This window comes from Stegostoma tigrinum, chromosome 5, assembly GCF_030684315.1.
Source record: "Stegostoma tigrinum isolate sSteTig4 chromosome 5, sSteTig4.hap1, whole genome shotgun sequence".
Lineage (NCBI taxonomy): Eukaryota > Metazoa > Chordata > Chondrichthyes > Orectolobiformes > Stegostomatidae > Stegostoma > Stegostoma tigrinum.
Window position 1 is genome coordinate 59450461 of NC_081358.1, and position 22668 is coordinate 59473128.

The window sequence follows — 22668 nt, forward strand, 5'->3', positions numbered from 1 at the left end:
CTTAACTGCTCTTGAGAAGGAGATAGTTAGCTGTGCTCTTGAAAGCTGCAGTCCTTGGGGGGTGTAGGGACACTCACAGAGCTGTTAGGGAGGAATTTTGACCCAGTGACAGTTGAGGAACAACAATATATTTCCAAGTCAAGATTGTGAGTTGCTCAGAGAGGAACCTGCAGGTTGTGGTGTTCACATGGGTCTGTTCCAGTGACATGTTAACTGTGCCACTGTCTCCCTTGTAACAGTAGGTTTCATCAGCTTGATTGTCAATTTGAATCCTAAACTGATTTCAAGAGTGACAATCCAAATGGTGATGGAAATATTGACCGGACAATAGTCTATGATTTTAATAGTCCTGGATCCCTTGGCTCAACATTCAGACAGGTTTAAAAAAAAACTTAAGACTACCTTTTGGGTGACAGCGCTTGAATGGTTGTTTTGAGGACTGGTCCTTTTCCTGACAAGGACCAGTAAAACTGACCAAAAAAAATATGGATTGTGGTATATGCTGCTATTAATTGCAGATGAATTTCAAATCAAGCTGATGACCTTACGTTGTGAAAGCTTGCATCAAACAAACACTCTGAATAAAATGGGACATTGCACACTCAAAAGCCTAATTTGACCAAGTCTACTGTAACAGGCTTTCTTCAGGCACCCACTGGAATTTGTCCTTACACCTTAATTCCATTACATATGCCTGCATTGTTTTCAAAGAGCAAAACAGGGATGTTCAAGTTTATGAAAAGATTTAATTGAAGATTTTTACATTGCCCTCATCAGAACAACCAGCAAGAAATATTGAGAAAGGAAAATCATTTATCAGACTTCATCTACATGATGGAGTATAAGAGGCAATACCAACCAGCATACATTTGCCAAACAATCAGTTGGTTACTCTCAAAAGTTTTCCCCTTGAACTTGCATTCTTACGAATTGTCCTGGTGAGTGCAAGACAAAGTCTGCCTTTTTTTCCACCAATACTCAAGTTGTGTACTATGAAACTGCCATTTCCTAATATTCTATTCAAAATAATAGGACTGCATTCAAAAACTTGTTGGTTTAACTTATTCAGAAGGATTGACTATTTAACAAAGCCTCTACTCCATATATTTTTGGAGCAAGTGGCACAACCCTTAATTGCATGCTTTGTGTCAGGAAGTTGAGACAACTAATCTCGGAGGCAAAAAAAAAGCAGTTTAAGCAGACATATGCTTTAATAGAGTCTGTATGTTTTATGACAACCATTTTCTTGTGCTTACAGTATTAGCTATACTTTGAAATTCAGAGTATTTGACTTGGGTCTAAATAAATCATGCAGTTATTTTAACATACAACGCTCTGTTACTTCCAATTTTGAATTGAGACCAGATTTAGGGAAATTAGTTTACAATTTTGCTGTTAAAACGGCATAATTCCTAACGCTGAACAGCAGAACGTACTGGTGAAGACTATTTTCTAGTCCTGGTTACAATATAATGAGAACCCACAAACCTTTTCAATTACCTGCATTCAAAATCGAGGAAACCAGGTGGATGGACCAATAATACTTGGGAAAAAAATCAATTAATTCCACATGCATCAATGTAGCATTAGCATTGACAAAACCTTTTCACTGCCTGTCATGTTTTGCTCCAATCTCCCTGGAGGTGGTGAGTTTCACTCAGCCCTTCCCAAAAGCCCACAGTTCTACCAGGAAAAGTTAATCTTTCATGCGACCGATTGGAAAGTGGTTCATGTACGAGGAACTGTGAACATTTTGGAAGGAGCTGCTGTTCCAATCAAAGGCAACGTTTCCATTGTATTCTCTGATGATCGGCTTATTGGGGGTGGGTGGATGGAAGCGAGGAACCAGCAGTCAGCTGGATAAGTGTTTATTGAGGAAGTATCAAAGGCAGGAGAAAGTTGAGTGAGGAAAGAGGTGACTACAAAAGGGGAAAGGAGGAGGTTAAAATTGTATCAGTGATAATGGGAACTGCAGATGCTGGAGAATCCAAGATAACAAAGTGTGAAGCTGGATGAACACAGCAGGCCAAGCAGCATCTCAGGAGCACAAAAGCTGACGTTTCAGGCCTAGACCCTTCATCAGAGGGGGATGGGGAGACGATTCTGGAATAAATAGGGAGAGAGGGGGAGGCTGATTGGAGCAAACAGTTTTGAATATGTTAACAAAGAAATATGTTGTTAAATGGGAGCCAGAAAAACGTGTAATCACTTAGGTAGTTAAGTCCTTGCAAATTAATGCTTGTTAATTATTTTGAATGAAAACAAACTTTTGTTAATTACTTATGGCTGCTGTCTTGTGCCAATTTAAATACAATATCATCTAAGAAATTAAAGCTATCCTTGTGTGTTGTGACCGTAAGTTCAATATTGTGGAAGTGATTATTAAGGCGGCTGCTGCTGAACTCTTCAATTCTTCTTCTGTAGGAAACCAAATAGCTGGTATGTCTATACTAATAAAATAAGAAATTATGAGCTCACGAAAATGAAAGGAATAACCCCTAGAAATCAGATTGTAGCCCTTGAAAAATCTCAACAGAACCCCTTGGAAAAACACATAATTTGACCCCTGTCATTAAACACACCCTGGACATAAATGAGAGCTGCCGGAACTTCTTCAAATAATCAACAAAAGCACCAGAAAAGAGTATTAGTGTAAGATTCTTGACAATACATTCATTTACTGTCAACTATGGGGAAGTAGTACATATACAGCCCCTGCTTGCAGACAATTCAATTCATGTCTATTTTATCTAACAAAGATGAGTGTACCCTTCTGAAACTTTAGCATAAGAACTTTGATTAGCAACTGAAAATGCAATGTATTGCAAATGATGTAGAGAACATGATGTAGATTGTTGGTGAAAATGAAAAAGGGATATTTCCGGAAGTGTAGAATAGATAAGTTCCAATAAATAAGAAAAACTATATGGATAGAACCTCCATCTGTGGTTAACCATAAGGTCAAAAGGTAGAATCAAACCCCAAGAAAGGCATAAAATTCTGCAAAGATGGTGGCTGGCCAGAAGATTAGACAGAATATAAACAGCGAAAAATACTAAAAAACTAATAAAGAGGGAAAAATTAAAGTTATCCAAAATATAACAACTGCTAAGAAGAGCTTTTCAGATATTTTAAAAGCAGAAAAGCTAACAAAGCATTGGTCCTACACTTAAATGAGCCTGGGAAATTAATAATGGAAAAGAAAGAGATGGTAGACAAATTAGACAGACATTTTTAGTTAGTCTCCTCCAGAGAAGATACTATAATACCCTGGAAATAGCTGTGAATCAGAAACGGAAAGGGAAAGAGGAACTCAAGAAAATCATAATTATCAGAGAGTCGGACTGATGAAATTGTGGAACTGCGAGTTGACAAGTCTCCAGGTCCTGAGAGCTTTTATCCTTGAATCTTAAAAGAAGTAGCCAGTGAGATAGTTGTTATCTTAATTTTTAATTTCTGAAACTGAATTTTCTGATTCAAGGAAGGTCCTTTTAGGTTGGAAAATTTAACTGTGACTCTTTTGTTCAATAAGTGAGGGAGGCAGAAAGCAGGAAGCCTCAGGCCAGTCAATTTAACATCTGTCATAGGGAAAATGTTAGAAAGTATTATCAAATATGTTACAACAGGGCACTTAATTCAAGATAATCAGATAGACCAGACATGTTTTTTTAAAAGACAAAATCATGCTTAATTAATTTATTGGAATTCCTTGAAGAAGTATCTTGTGTTATAGATTAGGGGGAATCAGTGGATGCATTATATTTAGATTTTTATTATTCATTCATAGGATGAGGACATTGCAGGATAGGCAGCATTTATTGTCCATCTCTAATCACCCAGAGGGCAGTTAAGAGCCAATTACATTGCTATGGGTCTGGAGTCACATGTAGGCCAGACCAGGTAAGGATGGCAGTTTCCTTCCCTAAAGGATATTAGTGAACCAGATGAGTTTTTCCAACAATTGACAATGGATTTATGGTCATCATTAGATTGTTAATTCCAGATGTTTATTGAATTTGAAATCCATCATCATGACAGGATGTGAACCCAGGTCTCTAGGACACTATTTAGTTCTCTGGATTAACAGTCCAGCGATATTACCATTCGGCCATTGCCTAGAAAGCATTTGAGAGTTACCAGAAGTAGTGGTCCAGGTAGGTCCAAATACATCATTTAAAAGAAATCTATGCAGGCAGATGAATAGGAAAGGTTTAGAGGGATCTGGGCTAAATGCAGGCAAATGGGATTAGTTCAGCTTGGGATGCCTGTCTGTATGGATGAGTTGGATTGCAGGGTCTGCTTCTATGTTGTATGACTCTGACTGTAAATGCAAACCAAAGTTTATTGCATGAAATAAATGCTTGAGGTGTTAGGAATAACATGTTGTATGAAAGAAGACTGGATGGCTAACAGGAAGGAGGAATAGGAATAAATTAATTTTTGTCAGGTTAGCAGGACGTCATGGGTGGTGTGCAAAGGATTCACTCCTATGATCTCAACTCTTTACAGTGGATATAAATGATTTGGATGAAGGATCAAAGAAATGGTTTTAAATTTTGCTGATGGTACAAAGGTAGGTAGGAAAGTAAGTTTTGAAAAGGATATAAGGATACTACTATAGTTCTCTAGATAGGTTAAGTGAGTGGGCAAAAATCTGGCAAATGGAATATAATGTAGGAAATTATGAAATTGACCATTTTGGAAGTAAGAGTTAAAAAGAAAACAAGCATATTGCCTAAATGGTGAGAGGTTAGAGAGCCCTAAGATGCAGAGAGATCTGGGTATCCTAGTAAATGAATCAAAGTAGAGTAGTATGCAGGTACAGCAGGTTATCAGGAAACCCAAAATACTGCTATGGTTTAACGTGAGGGGAAGTTGATCGCAAGAGAAGGGAGGCTATGTTTCAATTTATACAGAGCAATATTGAGATCACATCTGGAGTACTGGACACAGTGCTCTTCACTGTGCTTACAGAAAGCTGTTAATGCATTGGAAACAGTTCAGGGTTAGTATATTAGATTAAAACCTGGAATGAGGGGATTGTCATTAGATAAAAGGCTTGAAAGATTAGGCCAGTACCCTCTGGCATTTATAAGAGTCAGAGATGCCTCACTTGAAACATCCTGAATCAATTTACTGGATGGATATGGAAATAATGTTTCCTCTTGTCAGATAATCTCAGGTTAGGTGTGAATGCAGAATTTTTAAATGTTTATAGGCTGAATTGGATAGATTCTTTATTATTAAGCGGATGAAAGAACATCAGTGATACACAGGAATATAGAGTTCAGGTTGAAAATCAGATCAGCCACAATCTTATTGAATGGCAGAACAGGCTCGAAGGACTAGGTGGCCTACTCTTGTTCCTTGTTTAAAAACACTGAAATAGGTAACTCCGTAATTCAAATACAGGACTTGTTTTAGTAACCATTCCAGATGATTGAATGTTTTTGGTGCTCTACTCACTGAGACAAATAAAGTGTATTCCATCAGACCCGTGATCTGAGAGTTACTTGTTGCAAAATTCCCAGCTTTTGTCTGGCTGTTGCAGCCACAATAGCTATATCACAGAATCATAAAATTGTTACAGTACAGAAAGGGGCACGGTGGCTCAGTGATTAGCACTGCAGCCTCACAGCACCAGGGGCCCGGGTTCAATTCCAGCCTCAGGGGACTGTCTGTGCGGAGTTTGCACATTCTCCCCGTGTCTGTGTGAGTTTCCTCCAGGTTCCTCCCATAGCCCAAAGATGTGCAGGCTAGGTGGATTGGCCATGCTAGATTGTCCATAGTGTTCAGGGGTGTGTGGGTTATAGGGGGATGGGTCTGGGTGGGATGCTGCAAGGGTCAGTGTGGGCTTGTTTGGCCACAGGGCCTGTTTCCACACTGTAGGGAATCTAATTTAAATAAAGACTTGGCCATTACTGCACGGGATGTCTGAATGAGTATGTTGGCTCATTGTCATTCTTTTGCTTTTTCCCCAATAACCCTACATTTTGTTTCTATTTAAATAATCATTTAGTGTTCTCTTGAATGCCTGAACAATACTTTTAGATAGTGAGATAACAAGGTGTAGAGCTAGATGAACACAGCAGGCCAATGCAGCAATCAGAGGATCAGGAAAGCCGTGTTCATCCAGCTCTACACCTTGTTATCTCAAATTCTCCAGCACTGGCAGTTTCTACTACTTCTAGACAGTACTATGTTTGTGATTCATGAGAATCACGAATAGAATATGAGGAAGACAGAGGAGCACTTCATTGTAGGTCTCTCAGTTCCATAGTCAACTTTTATACTACCACCCTAGCTCCCCCTCCAGGTTAGCTGACCCATTGTCTTAAAGGGGCATACACAGCCAGCAAAAAAATGACATTTGCACAAAGTTTGAGTCAGATCCCCCGCTCATCACCAGTTATGATGTTTGTGGTTCATTCGGAACCATAAGTAGAACATGAGGTAGACAGAGGGCAAATTCGAACAGGGAACACTTTATTAGGTCTCTGAGCTCCACAGTCAGGTTTTAGATTGCCCCTCCAGCTCCCACCTCTTGGTCACCTGACACACTCTTAAGAGGACAGCACACAGCCAACTACATAAATAACAGGCAATACATGCCAAATGCCTAAAACTTCCTGTGTGAACTTTTTTTCCCCTCACATTATTTCTTCTTTTACAAATTTCCTTATAGGTGTCCCTCTGCATTTTTGATCCTTTTATGATAGAGAACAGTTTCTCCCTGTCAACTTCTTCCAGCCTCCTCATAAGTGTTTCATCCCTGTTATTACTTTCAACAACCACTTCTGCACTCTCTCCAATTCATTGTCATGCAATTCTGGTGGCCCCAGAGCTGTACACAACACTCCAGATGAGGTCTGAATTAGTATCTTTGTTCATTTACTTCATGCCACTATTAATAAATAAATTGGATACTGTACACCTTATTTCCTTCTCAGTGCCTGTCCTGCCACGTTTAGTGACAGGTAAATATATACTCAGATTTCTCTTCCTGAATACTGCATAGAGTAATGCCCTTATTTTATGTTGTATGTCAATTTTTTTTTCTATCAAAATGTACCATTTTGAATCATCCGCAAAGTTAGAAATAATATCCTACACACCAAAATCTAAATTAATAATATATTTCAGGAAAAGCATGGCTCTTAAAACTGACCCCTCGATAACCCCAATTCAAATGTTCCTTGCACCCAAGAACTATTAGTTGATTATTACTCACTATTTCCTATTACTCAGCCAATTTTGTATCCATGTTGCTAATAACTACTCAATTCTTTAAAATAACTTTTCACACAAGTATGTTTTGTGGCATTATGACAAATGCCTTTTGAGATTCACGTACATGATGTCAACAGCATTACCCCATTTATCTTTTCTGTTACCTCTCCAAAATAAAATCTTCAAAGTTTAGTAAACATGATTTTCCCTTAGAAATCTGTGCAGGTTCTTCCTAACTAACCAACTTTTTTTTTCATGTGTTTGTTAATTCTAATCTGAATAATTGTGTTAAGTCTCCCCACTTCTGGAATTAAACTGACTGGCCAGTAATTGCTGGACTTATTCTCACTATCTTTTTGAACAAGGGTATTACATTTCCACATCTCCAATCTCTGGCACTACTCCCAAGTCCAAGAAAGACTGAAATATTTTGCCATTGCCTCTACGTTTTCCATTCTCACTTCCTTCAATACCCTAGGATGCATCTCATTTGATCACAGTGGCTCACTAACATAAAAAACTAACAGCCTAACTAATATTCCCTCATTATCTATTGAGAACACTTCGAGTAACTGAGCTTCCCCTTCTGTCACCGTGCCATGGGCAGCATCTTCCCATAAAGGCATGATGAAAATATTCATATGTCAATCTTCTTGGTTCATAATCAGCCTTATACCTCTACTGTTTATGTGTCAATGGAAGATTTTGGATTCTGCTTCATGTTAGCTGTCAGTCTTTCTTCATAATCCCTTGTTGCAAGTGTTATTTGCTTTTTCAACTCCCTTCTGAATTTTCTGCATTGAGGTCAGTTCCCAATTGAATTCTCTATCTGACACTTGTCAAAAGCACATCTCTTCATTTTCTATCGATTCTTTAGCTCTTTCCAGATTCAGCTAGCTCTGGATTTGTTCCCTGCTTTTCCCTTTTGACGGAATACATTCCAACTGCACTTGAACCAACTCTGTGAAGATTGCCCATTATTTAGCTGTTTCTTTTTCTTGCCAAACTTCATTTCCAGTCTGTCTGGCTCAACTCCACTCTTGAAATCAGCACTCACCCCAGTTAATTTTTTTTACAGCGAGTCCAATTAACTTTCTGGTTAATGGTAACCCCTAGGCGTTTGTTTTTGGAAATTCAGTAGGAGTAATATCATTGAACATCTGGGGGGAATCACTTTAGTCACTCTTTTTGAAGATTGTTATTGCCTGGCACTAATGTGGCTTACCACTGATCAGTCCAAGCTTGCATACAATCTAGGACTTGCTGCAAATGGACAATGGACTATTACAATATCTGTAGGCAATTTTCCAACTATGTAGATGACAGTGTTGTAGCTGTGCTGGAACAGCTTGGCTAAGAGAATTACTAGCTTTGGAGCATATTGTAAAGTCTTCAGTACTATTAGTGGAACGTCATCAGGGACCATTTCCTTTCACAGTATCCAACAGCTTTAACTGCTCATGTCTACAATATTTTAAAAAGTGATAACCTACAGAGTTGTACTTGATCAATTAAACAAAAAAAAACTGTGGAAGCTTGTGCTTAAAAGCTATTACAATAGTATCACAAGCCTTGGTTTTACAGGGCTTTTCTTGCAGACCCACCTTTTCTAACTACCTTCTCTTTCCAATTGTATCAGCATCAGATTAAAAATGAAATAAGAACTCCTGTCTCACAAGCAAGCACTCACTCTTGTTGGTTGTCATTACCAAGCTGATTTATCGTGACAAAAACATTGCCATTTTCTAGGGTTCTTAGACGGCTCCACGTGTCACCATCTTCTTGCTCTGCTGTTCTCTACAAGTTATTTAAGCATTTCTGAATGAACTACTTGATTGTGTACATTGACATTAACACTGACAACATTGAGTAATAGAATCATCGAGCTGTACAGCATAGAAACAGACTTCAGTCCAACTCATCCATACCAACCAGATGCCCAAAATTAATCTAGTCCCATTTGCCAGCATTTGGCCCATATCGCTCTGAACCCTTCTTATTCATATACCCATCCAGATATCTTTTAAATGTGATTGCAACAGCCTCTACCATTTCCCCTGACAGCATGTTGTTCCATACACACACCACCCTCAGTATGAAAAATGTTGCCCCTTAGGTCCCTTTTATATCCTTCCCCTCTCACTTCAAGCCGTGCCTTCTCGTTTTGGACTTCCCAACCCTGAGGGGAAAAACCTTGGCTATTCACCCTATCCATGCCCCTGATGATTTTACAAACCTCTATAATGTCACTGCCTCAGCTTCTGATGCTCTGGGAAAACAGCTCCAATCCAATCCACCTCGCTTTGGTCAAACCATCCAACCCTGGCAACATCCTCGTAATTTTTTTTTTAAACTCCTTGTTTCACAACATCCTTCCCATAGTATGGAGGCCAGAACTGCACGCAATATTGCAAAAATATCCTAACAAATGCTTTGTACAACTGCAACATGACCACAAACTCCATGCACTGACCAATAAAGACATGTACCAACCACCTTCTTCACTATTCTGTCTACTTGTGTCTCCACTTTCAAGTAACTATGAACACGCAGAGACACATTGGACTGCTCGGCAACACCACCAGGACCTTAACATTAAGTGTGTAATCCTGCCCTGATTTGCCTTTCCAAAAATGTAGCACCTTACATTTATCGAAATTAAATTCCATCTGCCATGTCTCGACCCATTGGATCAAGGTCCCATTGTACTCTGAGGTAACCTTCTTTGCTGTCCACCACATCTCCAATTTTGGTGTCAGCTGCAAACCTGCTAACCATACCTCCTATGCTCACATCCACATCATTCATAAAAATGACAAAAAGCAGTGGACCTAGCATCAATCCTTGTGGCACATTGGCGGCCCAATGTGAAAAACAACCCTCTATCACCATTCTGTTTCCTACCTTTGAACTAGTTCAGTATCCAAATGGCTGGTTCTCCCCATATACTATGTGATCAAACCTTGCTGAAATGACCTTGGCTACCACAAGGTAATTGTTGACTACAGATACTCAGCTCTGTTCCCATCTCCATGCCGAAATAAATGCTGGAGGATAAAAAAAGACCCTCTGCTATTTAGCATAATTTTGTTGTGAAGTTTGTAGGACAGATTACTTGGAAGGTGCTGGGCATAAAGCTGAGGGGTTAGGATATGCACAAAAATATGGGAGGAGTGCATTGCCAAGGTGAGGCAGAATCTGGGCTTTTGGGACCACCACTCCCTCTCCATTGCAGGTAAAAATCTGTTCATCAGGTGTAAGCCACTCACTCAGTTGTTGCATGTGGCGGGACTCAGGCCCATTCAAAGAACTTGCAGAACGTTGCAGTCACTAGAGACGTCTTCCATTACATCTGGGGATTTAAGATGGACCATGTCCATAGTGACACCATGTACCAAGCTCCGGATTATTTTCTTTTTTGCTTGGGGTGGGTGGGGGGGCGTGGCAGATGAAGGAGGGGTCCTGAGGATGGCTGCATCAAGCTCTGTGTAGACCCTTGGTATGCAATCACTGACACTCCATACTGAGGCTGAATGTGAGACCATTGTTGAGAAGAATAGGTCCAGCCTCATGCCATGGAGCGCTCTTAAGTAGTTGGACATTCCACATCACCTGTCCTTCGTGCAGAAATGTGCAAAGAAAAATACCTTTGACCACAAGTCCATCAGAAAATGATTAGCACTTATGGCCCTTGAGAACTATGGGAAAAGACAAGGGTGGATCCTGTCACATGGTCCCTTGAGCAGACTGTCAGTCATTTGGTAGCATGTCTCACCACCAGAACATTCTAACAAGCACCAAGACATCACTTAGCCGATAGAAAGATCCCTCACATACATCCAGATTCTTTATGCCACCGCACGCTGCCCTTTAAACAGCTGCGGGCAGGATACACACTGTCACACATCACCTGCCCAAATGAGCCTTCATAAAGGAAGCCTGGAGGAAGATGCCGTAATTTTTGTCAAGGCTCATTCCGAACAGGACTCTAAGCCCTATGGTTTGTTTCCTGCGACTCACATCAAGTCAAACATCAACTGCCTAGAGTACCATCAACTTTGCAAAAGACACTCTTTGGTCTGCCCAAAACTTGTTGGTCTTCCACAGCAAGGAGTTGACCTTACCTGAGTGTCACAAAATGGCACATTCTGAGGTCCAAGACTAGGTGTTGAAGGGCACTCTTAAGTGTTGGGCAGCTGCAACCTAGGCACAATGGGGAAAGACAGCCATCTAAAGGTCTTTCTGCCAAAGTTAAATGGGGGTCTGTTCCGTTATCGGGCCCTCCCAATGCCTCAAATATATGGAAGTATAACCTTGTACAAATAAATGCCTTTGGCTTATTTGCTGGATGGAATCAAATGCAAGTGTTTGCTTCATATGATACTGTACAGAACCAAACTGCTTTAGTGACTACATGCATATAAAGGTGCTTTAATGAATAAAATATATTTTTGAAATAAAAAAGGTACCATGAGTTTGTCATCAAGACTGCATGAATAAAAGCAGTTTACTTTGAACCTGAAAAGTTACCTTACAGCCCTCAAAAAGTAGTGACTGCTGAAATTATCCCCCATTTCCAGCTCCTCACATCCAAACTATTGCTATAAACGATGAAAAGTTAAATAGAACAGCAACAAAAAGGTAGCTCAAAAGAAAACTTTGCAGTCCATGATAAATAACAAGGACTGACTTTGAGAAGAGTTGGTTAAGTGCTAATATATTCTTCATACTTTATGAATGTCAGTGGGGGGAAAATGATTTTTTTTTCTTTATTCTTTCATGGAAAGTGGGCATCACTAGAAGGCCATTTCAGAGGATACTCAAGAGTCAACCACGCCACTATGGATCTAGACAGCCATATATAAACCAGACCAGCTAATGATAGCAGAGTTCCTTCCTTGAAAGTCATTCCGTGAATCAGATGGGTTTCTAGTCATTGTTGATATTTCGTGGTCACCATCTCAGACTAACTTTCAATGCTGGATTCCGCCCCCCACAAATAAGCTCTCGTGGTGGAATTTGAACTCTTCTATGCAGAGCTATGGAGGCTGTGACATTGTCAGGATGGAGCTTGGTAGTTTCTTGATCTGCAAAGGAGTCAAGTGTCACATGGCAGAAGTGACAGACAGCACGGTACTGAGCTAAAACCAGATTGGCAGTGATTTATTGAATAGGGCAGCAGACTCAAGAGATGAATTGCATATTGATGCTTGTATATTTTACAGTATTTGGAAGGATTGCATATATACAGTGATAGGGGAGGACAGCAGGGAAAGAGGGAAAAACCGGTCTCTGTGCCTCCATGTGATAATGGGAGCTGCAGATGCTAGAGAATCCAAGATAACAAAGTGTGAAGCTGGATGAACACAGCAGGCCAAGCAGCATCTCAGGAGCACAAAAGCTGATGTTTCGGGCCTAGACCTGTCAGCTTTTGCGCAAACTAGGCCCGAAAAGTCAGCTTTTGTGCTCCTGAGATGCTGCTTGGCCTGGTGTGTTCATCCAGCTCCACACTATTCTTGGATTCTCCAGCATCTGCAGTTCCCATTATCACAGGAACTCAGAGTCCACCTCTACCTGTTGTTTTTGTTGTACTTCCTCTCTCAAAATCCTGGCTCCTCTTTGTCGCCCCAGCTTCTGGGCCTTGTTCATGCCTCACTGGGAATTTTCCAGCTGGTGTTACTTGTCCATGGCACTGAACCCTATTTTAAAATTGCATGTACGTCCCTTCATGTTAGCACATGATGCCACTCAAGTTCTGTGATGACATTGCATTTGAAATCGCATGCATCTTTGGTCCCAAGTGGACACATATGTAGTAACCCAGAGTTGCAAGTGTTAGTAAGCACTGACTTTATTTTTAAAAAGATGCCTTCTGAATGTATCTAGCAAACCATTCAGCTCAGTTAGCTTGAGCAACAAATGCTAGCAATGTCCAGCTCTCATAAAAGATCAAAGAAAAAAATGGGTGTAATTTTAATTGAGGCTAAATATTGCTTATGCGAGAAACCTGGAATACAAAAGGTGCTAGAAAGACTCAGTAGGTCAGGCGGTCTCTTTTGAAAAGCAGAAATATTGGTTCAGGGCAATCATTTTGTTTTTCTTCCAAATGTGGGAGAAGTTAGATATGTAATAGGTATTAAAACAGGAATGGAGGCACAGAGATAACAGTGTGTAGCTAGTTGAACACAGCAGGCCAAGCAACATCTCAGTAGCACAAAAGCTGATGTTTCAGTCCTAGATCAGTCAGCTTTTGTGCAAACTAGGCCCAAAACGTCAGCTTTTGTGCTACTGAGATGCTGCTTGGCCTGCTGTGTTCATCCAGCTCCACACTGTTATCTTGGATTCTCCAGCATCTGCAAAAAAACTGTGGAGCTGGACGAACACAGCAGGCCAAGCAGCATCTCAGTAGCACAAAAGCTGCCGTTTTGGGCCTAAACCCTTCATCAGAGGTCCTCTCTCTCTTCTCCACAGATCTCTTCTCCCCAATCTCTCTTCAATTCTGTTCCAGGTCCCAACATAGTCCCAGGTTCTGATCACCCCTTTCTGCCTGTACCCAAGTCCCAATATCTATCTCTCCTGACATCCATGCGTGAGATTTAAAGCTGTACATGTGCTGGTGATAGCAAACACACTTTAAACAGAATACAATCACAACTCTGTGGAACTGGAGTCAGAAGTAGGCATGACCAGGTAAGATTTCTTTCCCTAAAGGGTACATGTGAACTCACCATTTTTTTTTAAAAAAGGAAGTGATGTTTATCACTGTCACCTTTACTGAGTGTAGCTTAACTCCAGATTTAACTGAATTTAAATACTCAGCTAGCTACTGTGGTGAGATTTGAACTCCTTTGTTCACATTCCCAGTGCTTTTGCCAGGCCTTCCTTACTTTGCCATGTGACCATTATGTGTTAATCTTTCAGATTTGCAAGGAACAAAGGACTCCAAATGAGAGAAGACTTTAAATGTGCCTTCATAAAGTGTTGATTGCCAGCTAAGCAACCAATTTTGTTCAGAGAAAAAAGGCCAAGCATTGGAAAACTAAATTTCCCCACCCTGTATTCTATCAAGGTCAACTTGGTTCAGTTGGTCGCATTTAACCTCAATCTGAAGACTGATTTGAGTATATAATCTACACTTCAGCACAGCTTTAAGGGAACATGGTGCTATTGAAAGTGTTACCCTTACATATTTGTTAGCTGCCCTATCTACTCTGTTAGGAAGTTAAACATTTGTGTGCACGAAGGAATGTACACCCTTCTGCCAAATAAGCCCACTCCTGCATCAAAAGCACTAACTGGCTATTAATTTCATCTGTACTCAAAAATTGTGACCATACCCTAAAGTAAGTCACCATATAAAGCAGATGTGAGAAGCTGCTACATAAATGCAACATTTTGTAATAACAATCTTTAAAAAATTAGAAGATAAATAATCCCAAAGCAAAATGTAATCAAAGTAACGTCAATTTAGTGATGTTTAGACTACAGGAGAAATGACAAAGATATACCGCATACACAAATGTGAAAAACCCAGCTTGGGGTTACTTTAACCATTTTTATTAGTTTTATATGCAAAGAAAAAAAGCCCCGAGATTTTAAACCTACATCCATATATAAAAAAAGTACAGCTTTCCCTACCTCTCAAGGCATAAGCAAAACGCAAGACTTCTTGCATGATTCAACATGAAAACAAGTTATACACAAAATGATAATGAAGTAGAATTACCTCAAAATAGAGAACGCAACCATAACTCATGTATATATTATATAACAAAAATCATTTCTTGCTATTACTTCTATATTAACAATGTGAATGAAGACAACAGAATTGAAAATCCCACTCAAGAGGTCAACAGGCGGCTTTATAATGGTTATGTACTTGGTCAGGGTTGTGTGTAGCATCTGGAAGTGGAAATTCCTCCAGCCCCAAACCCAGTGGAATATCAAGGCGGGAGAGGGATTCCTAAAGGTTGGAACTTTCACACTGCTGGCTAACTAACTAGAAAACCACTCCAGTAGAAGACTTAAGTGCAATCTGAGGAGTGGGGAAAATCAAGGCCATCTCATAACCCTGGATTCTGAAAGAGTTGCCAGACATTATGACTTTATTCGTCTTTGCAAAAATTTCAACCACTTTACAAAAGGAGCCCTTAAAAAACAAAAGGTTTGAATGGAGAAAGTAACAGAAGACACAACAGCCTCTCAAACTCAGATACCAGTGGGGGTTGGGGGTATTCTTGCCATTTGCATTTTAAAACAAACTCTACCCAAATCCAGAATTTTCAGGGTGGTAAATGCCAGACCTTTAATCAGGTATACCTCCATATTCACATCAAGATACAGTTGTGCAGCAATGGAATCCTGCATGCCAATGATAATAATTACCATTGAAGATCACAGGAAATTACACACAGAAAATAAACTCCCATCTAATATCAATATCATGCATGGACTTGCCAATTTTCTATGCCTCTTTAAATGAAACCTATTAACATACTAAATAGGTAGAGTTAAAAAACTGGCTACAGTTCTGTTATTCACTACACTTTTTTAAAAAAGGAATAAAGTGATTTAATATTACATTAATGTCAAGGATATTTTTCTTCCCTCAGCAAGTCTTTCAGGCCTTGTTCAGAGATGCATCAAACAGAACAAAACTCCGGTATGCAAATCACACTGCCATGCAGATATTCAAAATAATCTGCCAACCAAGGAGGCTGGCTTGGTACCAGAGAGTCATAAAGTAACTCAAGGTTTTTAATAAGTCTAACATTTGAAAAGCAAGAGAAGTCTTCTAAATTGTGTAATTTTAAATAATTTTATTAAAATTTGAGAAGCTTCAATGTCAAAACTATTTTTGTCACATACTAGCTTTTTATCCAGAAAATGAATGTACTAGGAAAATATAGTCAAAAGATTAATCTATTGTAGTACTTGTTTAACTTAATTTTTTTTTGGTTAATCAGTCCCAAATATTATACCAATAAGGAGGAGAAGCATAATTAAACAATCACAAGGGGCTAACTGGTCTTCATGAAAATAAAACTTTTAAATGCATTTGCACCGTTCCATTCAGTGCTTTTGGTGAGAAGGAGCTGAGAGAGACTTCTACAGTATTACTGATGCAAGAATCTAAGGCTGTCAATATCAGCCTGCTTTCAGAAAAACAAAAACAAAGTGAGCTGTCCACATTTCTTGAAACTGACCTCGGAATGCCTAAAATGATGATGTTACAAATTATAAGCAAATAGCTGGCTTTTGCCATCCAACTGCTATTACTGCAGTTAAAACAAACAGAACAGGGAGCTTGCTATAAAAAGATAGAACAGGACAAAGAATATGTCTGAATTCCAAAAAGAATTTAATTAACACCTCATCAATTATGCTCTCTTTTCAATTATAAGTTGACAAGAACTGGAAGGGAGCTGGCTTCTAAATATGAAGCAGATTTGGAAAGCTAGAACAATTTTTTTTACAATGGCAATTTTAGCCACTTGATTAGATAACTGTGCAATAGTCCCTGAAATTTTACACATTTTCTACTTAGAATATTTTGCTATTATAAGCTGGAATGTTAAGAAAATCTACACGAACTTTGAAAATTCTACAAAACATTCAAGGAAGTGATGACATAGTGAATCAACTGGTTATAATTACCTTTTCAAAATACTACAGTAAACACCAGTCCAAAGTGGTCTAACATTTCAAAATTAGCTGCATTAGAGTGTTCCAAACAGCTCACTTCAACTACTTGACCATTCTCCATCAGCATCCTCAGGCTCGATTAGAACCAAAGCTACTGACCAGCTTTTCAACTGCGGGAGCTAATTAAGGTCTCTTGAATCAAAGCAGGACAGGAAGTGCTGTACACTTCTTTCAAGTTAAATGGGTACAAGTTTCAGCAACTGAAAGAACATGAGCATTGGCAGTGCAGGTCCAGCTTAAGGAAATATGGTAAAGATTATATCCCACGACATAAACCAAGATGCAGATTTCCTACACTATCGTAAGGTATCTGAATTCAGTTTAACCTATTCATTCCTCTAGGCCCTTTTTAAAAAATTTTCCTTTGCTTTTATTTGAGATTCTTTACAGAATCTTCAAACCTCAAAAGTAGTTCAAAGCTGGAGTTCTTGAAAGGCAAGAGTTAAGCAAATGCGTAAGCAAGTCACCCTTCGCTGAACAGATTTCATTAAAGTCATTGCAAATTGTTTTCATACCACTTTATCGTAAGCTTATAAATGGAACAGGCCAGACAGCTATCTCCTGTACTTATACTGGCTGAAAGCATGATTGTTATTTAGTGTAATTAGGAAAATACTGAAGGACTTTAGCAAACAATAATCATTCTAAAATAGAAGCAACCAACATCAGAAAGGAGTTTGAGGTTGAAGTCCAGTTACCTTGGATTATGACCATATCAGTAATTGATTTGGAAAGATACACTTAATTTTGAATCTTGGAAGTCTTCACAAGATTCAGCCTAATGACTCAGTCAGATTGGGATGTCAATTTATGGGCATGGAACAGATGTTTGCTAAAGTCAGCCACACAGGGCTTCCTTCATATGGACAATTAATAATTTGTTGCAAACCAGGCATTTACCTTCTTAACACTAAAATAAAGGACAAGGTTGACAATGTAATATTGCTTTTCTTCTTCCAACCACATTAGCTCTATATGAACATTTCCTTCAGGATCCTTGTAATCGATTGCCTGTCTCTCACCCAGGTAGTTATACCTTATAGTAGACGTTCTAACTGAGTGCAGAGCTACTGGCGAACTTACGCACCAAAATGGTTTTTCTGCTTCATCAAGAATAGTCACATCCATTAAGCAACAGTGCTGAAATTAGAAATAAATGTAGTTTAATGCTTCAGTAGTAAATAATGTTAATGCTAATAAAAAGTCCAACTTTAATCTGGTAACTAACATCGACAACTTGGTAATAAAATTGAAATACTGTAGATGCTGGAAATCTGTAAATAAAATTCTAAAATAAAGACTGCTGAATGGACCTTTAATTCCAGATCCAATGCTGATCTCACTTTATGCATCTCTTATGCAACGTTGTATGTCTCACATTAAGTGCCCTACGATCTGCACATCCTTGTTTGCAGTGATCTGCCTGTATTGCTGGCAAAACAAAACTTCTCACTGTACTTAAGTATATGTGACAGCAATAAATCAAATCAAAATTAAAATGCAGGAAAACAGTATAGAAATAGCAGCCTGTTCAATGATAACACTACCAGATTAGCTGTCAATCTTAGCTCAGTATTGGTCCTGTCACTGAGTTAGAAAGTCATGAACTTAAATTTCCATTCAGCAGTGTAGAATCTTGCCTTGCGCGTTTCAGTGCAGTATTGCTTTATAACTGCACTGTCAATCATGCAGTCTTTGGAGCCCTTCCTGCTCTAAGGTGGGTATAAAGGATTCCATGCATTATTCAAAGATAATCAAAGAAATTTCCCCATCAAGTAACATCACCAAGGTAGATTATCTGGGCACATAATTTGCTGTTGTTTCCCTACAATACAACAAATTTTCCAACCAATGAAATATGTGATAGGACATCCATAAACAAAGGGAGCTATATAAATCCAAGTTCCTTAATTTAACTTCAGTTTTTAAAAATGAAAAGCCCATACAAAAATTCTTGAATGGCAGTCAATTGAGAGAGTTAGTACTGAATGTGCGCATTTATTGGATAAGAATGTCAATTTTTCTTTAATTCACTCATGGACATGGGCATCACCAGCTAGCCAACATTTACTGCCTGTCCCTAGTTGTCATTGAGAAAGCAGTGGTGAGCTGCTTTCTTGAACAACTGCAACGCATCTGCTATAGGTAGACCCACAATGTCCTTAGGGAAGGAATTTCAGGATTTTGACCAAGCAACTGAATGGTGATATATTTCCAAATTAGGATGGTGAGTGACAGAGGGGAAGTTGCAGTTGGTGTTCTCACATATTTGCTGCACTTGTCCTTCTTCGAAGAAGTGATATGGGTTTGGAAGGTGCTAAGGACCTGTGCTGAATTTCTGCTGTGCCTCTTGTAGACAGTACATTCAACTTCCGACTATCAGTGGTGGAGGGAAGAGATGCTTGGATGTGGTGTCAATCACGTAGGCTGCTGTGTCCTGGATACTGTCAAGTTTCTTGAATGTTGTTGGAGCTGCACTCATCCAGGCAAGTGGGGATGCCCGATTTAAACTGTGGATGTGGACAGGTTTTGGGAGTCAGGAAATGCATTACTCGCCAGAGTATTTCTAACCTCTGTACTGCTCTTTTAGCCATTGTATTTATATGGCAAGTCCAATTGAATTTCTAGTCAATGTCAACCTCCAGGATGTTCATAGTCAGATAATACCATTGAAAGTCAAGGGTAGTGATTAAACAGTCTCTTCTTGGGAGTGGTCTTTGTCTAGCATTTGTGTTGCAAATGTTACTTGTCATTCGTCAGCCCAAGCCTGGATATTGCCCAGATCTTGTTGCATTTTGACAACAGACTATCAGTATCTGAGGAATCGAATGGTGAACATCACACTAGTATCAGCAAACATGTCCACTTCTGACCTTATGGAGGGAAGACATAGGCATGAGCCGAATTTAGCTTGTAGTTGGCATTAAAATGAAACTGACAGGTTAAATGCTGTAGTCACTAAGCTATAACAGGGTACTTTCCTAAGCATTTCAGTCAAACAGCAGCTTAACTTAGAACCAGCTGAAACAGGTGACTCAGACAGAACTTATATTAGGTATTTATAAAGTTGCCGTCATAGCGAATTGAGTCTCTTTGGAACCCCTTGCCACAGCCAGCTATGGGGGCAGAATCTACGTGCATACTTAAAACTGAGACCGATAGATTCGTGACAGGAGGGGAATCAAGGGATATGGGAAACCCGTAAGAAGCTGAAGATGAGAGAAATGTCAGATCAGTCTTGATCCTATTGAATGGCACAGCAGGCTTGAGGGACTGAACTGCCTCCTCCACTTCCTATTTTTTGTGGTCAAGTGCCTCCTGGCACAGCCCTGTCTCCTTGTGAGGAAGGATCATCTGGACCAGGCTCTCCATCCATTTGTCACTATGCTTTCAATCCGAAGGACCAATGGCTGGGCCAATAGAGTCCACATTTAGCAGACCTGGAGGATACTAGACTTATTTCTCCATGACAACTGCCAACACATCCACGGAGACAGCCAGACAAGTGCATCAGTCACTGCACTGCTACAGCTTCTGGGCAATGCTTCCCATATATCTGTCTGCCACTCCTGTTCTTTCGTGTACATTTTAATGAAGTCCCTGATTAATGACACACAGGGTCCTCTCCTGCCTGAGACTGAGCAGATACCTGGTCTCTGGCAGTCCAAGACATGTCTTACTTGGCTAGCTGTAGAGCTGTTGCAGTTAGGTGCTCACCAGATTGTGCACTCTACCTTCTAATACTAACTTTCCCACCAAGGTGTTAGTATCTGAGCTGTTGGTAGGTGCAGAGGCAATTTTGAGAACACCTCCTGAGGGATCCATGTTCTTATCCTTAGAGACCAAAGTATTGGTGTTTGGTAGAGTCAGTGGCATCTGGAAGCCACAAGAGCAAGAGCGAAGTTGTCATGGCCAGTGGTTAGACGATATATATAAAAAAGGGACTGATTAATCAGAGTTACAGTGGAAAGAAGAGTGGTACTTACTCTATTGGCAGAATATGAATGGCAGGAATGGTGCCAGTCTTCTCCTGTGAAGGCCAGGATTCTCTTCTCATTTGGGCCCTTTCAGCTCCATTGTGAGCTATCTTCCCATGGAACGAAAGGGTGACACAGTCAGAACTGGTGCAGGTGATTGAGATGTGGCAAGATGTCCCAGGGAAGGAAGAGGGCAGCAGACAGTCCATGGTTAGAAGTATGAGCGGCTGGGTGAAACAACAGCAAGTGAGGGAAGAGCACAAGCCATGGTGGGAGATGGGTGCAGCAAAGGTAAAGTGGGTGTGAGATGGGGAGTATGGCACTTAGCTGCAGAGCAATAATTGTGACACTATCTCACTCTCATTGGCTTGTTCAGATTTCACTCTTTACTAAGTAGGACATCTTTGGAATGCCTGACCTCATACAGGTGCTCAGCAATCTCTAAAATATGGCACAAGGTCTTTCGGTAGATATCCAGAGTGGGGAGTTGTTCAAGGAAGTGCACATAAGATGGGGTCAGAATCAGATGTAAGGGATTCCACTGGGACAGGGTAGGTCATTAATCAGCTGCACTTGGTGAGGTGCGAGAAATGTTGCTATGATGTGTAATGTGTAGTGAGACCCCTCCAAAAAAAAGTGACAACTTACACTTAGCCAAAAGCCACAGTTGACCAGAACTGAGATAAAGGGGGCATGTGCAGTACGGTACGGCAGCCCTTGTAATTTGTGGCATGCTGCACAAATCAGCACTGAAGCCACAATTACTTACAAAGTACATTAATTACTTAATAATGACATAAGCAAATATACGATCACCAAGGTGCAGATAACACAAACGGGTAGGAATTCAAGTGGCAAGGATGAGTATATGCAGAAGGATACAGACAAGTTAAATGGGTAGGCAAAAACTTGGCAGATGAAATATAACATGCGAGAATGGGTGATTACACACTTTGGCAGGACGAATATAAGAACTGAATTAAACAGAAATACTGAAGAAAGCCAAAGCACAGAAGCGGTTAGGGGTCGTTTATGAATCAGAGTGCATTAGCAACCAAGTTCAGCAAGTAATAGGGAATAGAAATGTAACGATGCCTTTACTTCAAAAGAATGAAGCTTAAAAATAAGGAGGCCTTACCAAAACAATACAAGGACTAGTCAGACCATAACTGGAATATTAGTTTTGGTCCCCTTTAATCAAAGGAAAGCTGTATTGTAGAGGCTGGGGTGTTAAGAATATTCAAGGCTGATAGGTAGACACTTGGTTATCAGTAAGGGAATTAAAGGTAACAGTGAAAAGGCAGGAAAATGGCCTGGAGGTTTTTCTGATGAGCTACAATCTCATTAACTAGTGGAGCACAGGCTCTTGTGGCGCAGTGGCAATATGCCTACCTTTCAGCTAGTAGACGGAGTCCCACATATTGCAAAAGGTATGTAATAACATTTTTGAACAGGGTGATAAGTAGTATCTTCGACAAATAGCCTACTTCCAACCCCATGTCTCATGTACTAACGTTGTCCTCTTGTCCAAGAAGGGGAGGAGGGACAATCCTGGTAATTACAGACTAGTGAGTCTTACTTCGGTTGTGGGTAAAGTGTTGGAAAGGATTAAAAGAGATATGATTTATCATCTAGAAAGGAATAATTTGATTAGGGATAGTCACTGTTTTGTGAAGGGTAGGTCATGCCTCACAAACCTTAGAGTTCTTTGAGAAGGTGACCAAACAGGTGGATGAGGGTAAAGTGGTTGATGTGG

At 39.9% G+C, this 22668-nt stretch overlaps 1 protein-coding gene across 12 annotated transcripts in view; it reads right to left on the minus strand.

The window, feature by feature from the left end:
• Positions 1–22668, minus strand: part of fbxo15 (F-box protein 15) — a 344940-nt gene that overhangs the window by 275063 nt on the left and 47209 nt on the right. For 4 of the 12 annotated variants that reach the window (XM_059646013.1, XM_059646015.1, XM_059646016.1 and 1 more), the window contains one exon: positions 14753–18075. In XM_059646013.1, the coding sequence (XP_059501996.1) occupies positions 17806–18075 (270 nt within the window). In that variant the 3' untranslated portion in view covers positions 14753–17805. The other 8 variants (XM_059646014.1, XM_059646012.1, XR_009445754.1 and 5 more) reach the window with 8 other exon arrangements.